This window comes from Phalaenopsis equestris, unplaced genomic scaffold, assembly GCF_001263595.1.
Source record: "Phalaenopsis equestris unplaced genomic scaffold, ASM126359v1 Scaffold000297, whole genome shotgun sequence".
In the NCBI taxonomy this organism is placed as follows: Eukaryota; Viridiplantae; Streptophyta; class Magnoliopsida; order Asparagales; family Orchidaceae; genus Phalaenopsis; species Phalaenopsis equestris.
The window spans coordinates 1,767,793-1,774,617 of NW_018164739.1; the positions used below are offsets into that span (position 1 = coordinate 1,767,793).

Sequence of the window (6,825 nt, forward strand, 5' to 3'; positions counted from 1 at the left end):
TCTTATGAATTATAGGTATTTTTTTTTAAGAAAATATAATATTTTTATTAAAACCTTGACTTATCTTCTATTATAAGATAAAAGTCAAAATTATAATCTTTAATAAGAAAAAAATTAATTATCTTGTAGTTTTTAAAGAAATTAACATATTATTTGAATCAACACCTCTTATGTCAAATTTTTTTTATGAATTATTAGGTATTATTTTTTTAAGAAAATATAATATTTTTATCAAAACCTTAACACATCTTTCTTTTGTAAGATAAAAGTCAAAATTATAATCCTTAATGAGACAAAATTTAATTATCTTGTAATTTTTAAGAAAATTAACATATTATTTGAATCAACATCTTATTGTTTATAATATATTTTTATGTCAAAATTTTCTTATGACATTTTCCCCCAAGCATCTGCATATATCAGGACGTGGTGTTAGGTGGAACGAGCTAGCTGTTATTTTTTGTCCTTTACAATCAAAGCCGTCCTCTTACAGCCCATTCTTTTGTGGAGGCTTTCTAAAGTTGCCATTGGTAATGACTAAATCCTTACATTTTGAGTTGAATCCCAAAAGACTTTCTTGATACTTTCCTTATTTCTTCTAGAATGAATAATATTTTCTGTTTTTCAATCTTCCCTTCTATTATATAATGAATCTTTCTTGAATGTATGAACGACAAGCACAACGCCCGAGAACAATGGCAGCCTCCAATAGAAAAATCTCGGCAGCATCATCTTCCTCGGGTGAAAATCTCTATCCCTCCTCGAAATCCATTCAAATGAATAACCAAATCCTGTTTGCTGTCTGTTTTCACCTTCTACCACTCCTCTTAACTCCTTTGCTCACTTTCTGTTCTTCAGTTTCTTCTAAAATAGATAAAGTTGAGTTTTTTTTTGTGCTCTAATTTGATAAAATCAGCTTTATTTCGACATTAAATGGTTAGAAGTCTATATTGAATACTAAATCCTGTTTGTTTTCTGTTTTCAGCTTCTACCACTCTTTAACTCTTTTGCTCACTTCATGTCCTTCTTCCACTCTCAACTCTTTTGCTCACTTTCTGTTCTTCAGTTTCTTCTAAAATAGACAAAGTTGAGTTTTTTTGGTGCTCTAATTTGATTTAATCAGCTTTATTTAGACATTAAATGGCCAGAAGTCTATATTGAATACTATATCTTGTTTTGTTGTCTGTTTTCAGCATCTACCACTCTCAACTCTTTTGCTCACTTTTGGTTCTTCAGTTTCCTCTAAAATAGAAAAAGTTGAGTTTTTTCTTGTGCTCTAATATGATTAAATCAGCTTTATTTGGATATTAAATTGTTAGAATTCTATATTGAATACTAACTAAATCCTGTTTGTTGTCTGTTTTCACCTTCTACCACTCTTAACTCTTTCGCTCACTTTCTGTCCTTCAGTTTCTTCTAAAATAGATAAAATCTAAAATAGATAAAAATGAGAAAAAGGAGTTTTTTTTTTTTTTTGGTGCTCTAAGTTGATTAAATCAGCTTTATTTGGACATTAAATACGTAGAAGTTGAATTTCAGGTGTGTTTTCAAAGCTCCCAGGGATTCTCTTGCTGGGTTTAGTCGCATTGCTTTACCAAGCAATCCAACCTCCACCTCCTAAGATTTGTGGATCATCAAACGGTCCTCCTGTTACATCTCCCAGAATTAAGCTCAGGGATGGCAGGCATTTAGCGTACCTGGAATTAGGGATTCCGAAGGAGAAGGCGGAATTTAAGATTGTCTTCATCCATGGCTTTGATTCTTGCAGATATGATGTGTTTCCTGTGTCTCAGGAACTTATGGAGGAATTAGGGATCTATTTACTTTCTTTTGACAGAGCTGGATACGGGGAAAGTGATCCTGATCCAAAGAAGACGGTTAAAAGTACAGCGCTTGATATTGAAGAACTTGCCGATCAGATTGGGCTTGGCTCTCAGTTCCATGTTATGGGGTTCTCTATTGGAGGGGAAATTGCTTGGACATGTCTGAAATACATTCCTCACAGGTATGATTAGGCAGAAGATTATATGCGGATAATATACATCTTGATTGGTAGTATTACAGTAAATATAACCACAATACAATCAAATCTGCACATACATTAGAGGTGCATTATTTGATCAAAACCGAAAAATCTAATCCAATCAGGCTCATTAGGTTGATTCAGTTCAGTTTTAAAATAACTTGGTTTTACTTTTAAAATTTTTAATATTTAGTTTCCGGTCATGTTTTAGATTCATTGAAGCAACGAAACAAAAAAAATAAACCAAATAATATTCAGATTGGGAAATTAATTTCATTTGGAAGAAAAGAAATTGAGCATACGACATGTTTATTTTAGTTTAATTTGAATTTTTTTTAATTTTAAAGAGATGGTGATGAGATAAGAAAGATAAATGAAGTCTTAAATTTTGAAATAGAAACATAAGTTTTAGTGAAAATTACATATTATGGATTTACCTATCTTACATCCAAAGTTTCATTTTTACAGAGTACTTTACCTATGGATGTAAAGATAGATTTGACTATGAAAAGATGATGATGAGTGCTACTTTTCATATGCTGTTTGTAATTATGAAAATTTTGATGTGAAATAAGTAATTAAGAAAGTTTTTTGTGCTGTATGTAAAAGCTCTTAAATTTTAATTATTTTAGGCCAAATACTAAATTTCAGTTTGCTCCAAAACAAATTGATTAAATTGAACTATATTTTGGTTCGGTTTGGATCGTTTTAGCAAAAGCTTGATCAGTTCGGTTTTCATAAATTTTTTATTTTAAATTTTACTTTCATTAGATTTGACTAAATAATTAATCGATTGCACAAACCTAGTATAGTCAGTTGGCTCTCTACTTTTATTTTATTACATATCTCATGCAATCAACAGCAAATATGCAATACAAATATTTGCAGGCCAGCAGAGGGGAGGCATGCATAACTTGAATTGTTCAACGCGTTGACAAGATTTTCTAGATTGCTGAAATGCCACTGCTGAGCATGAAAACTAGGACTAGTTGACTTTGCCTTTTACTCCTCGTTTTTGAATGAATGACTTTTCAATGACAACTCTAAACTTACTCATAAGGATTTAAATGAAAATTTGCATATATACCACACAATTCCTTTGTATTATTACATATCTAATAGTAAAAAAATTGATTAAGACATGGGCATGAAAAGATATATTTCGCTTTTTTAAAGGTCAGTAAAAGTCTTATGTATTCACATATCCAACATCTAAGCTTTGCTTTTTTATATTTATATCACTCGTATATTTCACATCACATCAAAAATATCATTTCAACTTTAAAAAAGTAAAATACACCTTTTGCATATCTGTGGTTGCATACATAAGGTGGTATGGTGTGTATGTAAAAATTAAAATTTAGGTGTTCGATATGTTTAAATACATATGATATTGAGAGGTATGTATGTAAATCTTCCTTTTTTTTACTTGTGTCAGGCTTGCAGGAGCGGCTGTTGTTGCTCCAGTTTCTAACTACTGGTGGTCTGGATTTCCCCTCAATTTATCCACGAAAGCTTACAATCAACAGGCCTTGCGAGACAAATTGGCGCTCCGAGTGGCTCATTACGCTCCTTGGCTTGCGTATTGGTGGAACACTCAGAAATGGTTTCCTTCATCGAGCGTCATACAACACGACCCTATAATTTTCTCTCCACCGGACTTACAGATCCTTGGAAGATTTGAAGCTAGAACTCATTATGTGGTATGCTTCTCAATCCTTCCAAAAGAGAAATTTCCTCTATGATTTAGGAAGATTTACATGCATATCACTCTATTCTTATGTATTACATATCCAACACATAAATTTCAATTTCTACGTATACGGCCACCTTTCAAATGCATGAAAAGATAAAAGTTAAAATGATGGCTAGTTTGATGTGATAAGAAAGGTTTGGTGGTAAAAATATAATAATAAGAGTTTAGGTCTTAGATATCTAAATACATAAAAAATGGGGGTGTGTATGTAAATGCCCCAATTTATTATTATAGTGAAGATTTTATAGCCAACGACATCCTTCAACAGAAGCCAATCAAGTACTGTACTATTGAGTTTTATAATCTCTAGTAGTTGAGATGATATTCTATCTAGTGGCCTAGTGGCTGAGATGATATTCTAATTTGTGGAATGTAACTGTCTATCAGCAAAACAAATATTTATGAGTTTCAACCCATTTTATATTCATTGCTGTTGAATAAAAAATTATGTTAGATGTTGGCTTTATTTTGGACGAATCTTTAAGTCAACTTTTCGCCGTGTTGAAGGATGTCATTGAGTATAAATATTAGGGGAGAACCCTAATAAATATTAGCGTCATGCAACACGACCCTATAAAATAAAAAATTATGTTTTTTATACAGATTAGGGGAGAATCCTCGAGTATCCTCTGAGTACCATCCGAGTACTCCGCGAGTGCCTTCTTAGTTTCCCCATCTGCACGTACAGATTTCATCGCGCATAATGTTTTTTCTTCCTGTAGACACCTTTATAGCTTTATAATCCTGAAAATGATGTTTTCGTTAATACTCTGTTAGTTTTAATAGTAAAACTACAAAAAAAGCAAAACTAATATTCAATATCAACTTCATATCTTCATTAAATTTTCTAATAGTAATATAGATTATAACAAATTGCAGCTTTTATATATCACCAAATTCTTATCTATTCATATATCCAACATCACAAGCAACACTTTTTTAACTTTCAAAATTTGAAACGCACCTTCTTATGCATATATAAGATGACACGTATGTAAAGATTGAAGTTTATGCGCCAGATTTGTAAACACGTATGAAATTAGGGGCAACAGCAGCTTATTGAATAATCTGCTAATAAGCTAGGTGCGGTGGCTATTACAAATTTTTATTTTTTTGGAAAAGTCAGATCGTTGTTAGAAAACTACCACCGCACCTATCTGTGAAAACGCTGCTTTTAGCGTTTTCAAAACTCATGCTGCCAAAACGCAGTTTACCCAAATAGGTCAGGTGCGTTTTCAAAACGCCAGCGCACCAAATAAGCTGCCCCAAACGGACCCTTAGTGATATGTATGTATGTATGTATGTAAATCTTCCTAACAAATAATGTAATTGTTGATAGGCACAGATAAGGCAGCAGGGAGAATACGAGTCGCTGATTCGTGACATGATCGTTGGTTTCGGAGACTGGGAGTTCGATCCAATGGATATTGAAAACCCATTTCCTGGCAAGGAAGGCAGTGTTCATCTGTGGCATGGAACTGAAGATTTCATTGTGCCTGTTAGTCTGTCTAGGTATGTTAGCCAAAAGCTTCCTTGGGTTAAATATCATGAACTGACTCATGCAGGACATTTGTTCCCTCTGGCTGATGGAATGGCAGATGTCATTGTAAGGAAACTTCTCTTAGGAGATTAGAAGCATTTAAGTAAGCTGTATTGCCTTGATATATCAACTTATCAGTATGAGATAAGAGGAGGAAGTAGTATGATTTCATATGTAGTGTGTGTGTATCAGAATATGTAATTTAACTTTTGAATAAAATATGGGGTTTAAATTGATGGATTTGTATGAAAATGAGTGTGGTATATGATGAAGTGATCGAAATTTATATTGCCCTTATCTCAAATTAAATCTAATAAAAATTATCATTAAGATTTACATGCATATCACTCAATTCCTATGCATTTACATATCTAACGTCTAAATTTTAATTTTTACGTGCGTCTCCATAACTGTGTATGAAGTGATGTATTTCACATTTTATAAGTCAAAATAGTGATATTTTTTATGTGATACGAGAGTTTTGGGCCATTAATGGAAAAAGTTTAGTTTAGATGTTAGATATGTAAATACATAGGTATTTGCTGGTATGCATGTCAATGCCCCTTATTACTACTACCATTAATCTGATAATCGTCTTTCTTGTTTGTTGATTAATTATGTGAGATTAACAATGGAAATGAGTGTTGACAGGGATCGTTTAATGGCATACCTATAAAAATTTCTAAATGTTTTTCGGCCTTCGGTCCTATTAAATTGATATTAATGATTTTTTCTTTCTGATATATCTGAATTCTGAACACAAATGTCGATGTAAAAATGAATAATGGAGTTTCTAATAGATATTTTTAGTGCACTGTTAATTTATTTAATAAGACCAAATCATTATTAGTAAAATGATACACTACTCGAATATGATTATAGTTGCTTGCTAGAAAATTTATGATAATAGAGGTGTGTCGGAAGATTTTTTATATGTAGACTTTCCACGTTATTTATCTTATTCGTCGTCTTTGTTGCATGTTCTGTTTTTTGGGTTACTCTATTTTTTTGATCATTCAGATGATTTAGAAGAAAGACTTATTCGAAAAATGGACGCATATAATGATGGACAAACTGACAACTCATTTTAAAATAAAAAGTGAAAGGAACGAAAACACATACCTTATTTTTGATACAAACTCGAGTCCATGGACTCTAAAAAGTACATAACAAAGTCTAAAAAAGGCTCAACCTACATGAAAATCAGCTTAGCAACAAGCTATTTGCATGCAACGTAATGAACCGTGCCCGGTGGAATTAGCGCTAAGCAAATATCTGTAGAAAATGCATTAGTTTAACTTATTACTACTCTTCCTTGTTGGACATGACTTCCTGCAAGAAAACTGCCCCTAACATGCTAGTGTCTCGCACTCAGTAAACACGTAAAAGCAAGAAACAAAAAGTATGCTTGGCTATGTCACAATCCAACAGAGAACAATAACCAGACATAAAAAAAAACTACCTAAGCACCCTAGTCCTAGCCTAGCACACCATCTATAGTGTAGT

The 6,825-nt window shown here is 32.4% G+C and overlaps 1 protein-coding gene across 1 annotated transcript; it reads left to right on the plus strand.

Annotated features, from left to right (window-relative positions):
* The first annotated feature begins 561 nt into the window (after positions 1–561).
* Positions 562–5,553, plus strand: LOC110025425. The gene is made up of 4 exons (XM_020725891.1): positions 562–741; positions 1,540–2,005; positions 3,462–3,726; positions 5,119–5,553. Exons 1-4 carry the CDS (start codon positions 663–665, stop codon positions 5,410–5,412), a joined length of 1,104 nt encoding a protein of 367 aa, XP_020581550.1. The 5' UTR covers positions 562–662; the 3' UTR covers positions 5,413–5,553.
* Positions 5,554–6,825: the final 1,272 nt, after the last annotated feature.

Excerpts from the sequence above, each read along its gene's own strand:
- LOC110025425 (XM_020725891.1), top strand. The coding sequence starts at position 663 with ATGTATGAACGACAAGCACAACGCCCGAGAACAATGGCAGCCTCCAAT. Across the intron at positions 2,006-3,461 it reads CTGAAATACATTCCTCACAG|GCTTGCAGGAGCGGCTGTTG; the intron begins GTATGATTAGGC and ends TACTTGTGTCAG. Across the intron at positions 3,727-5,118 it reads AAGCTAGAACTCATTATGTG|GCACAGATAAGGCAGCAGGG; the intron begins GTATGCTTCTCA and ends AATTGTTGATAG.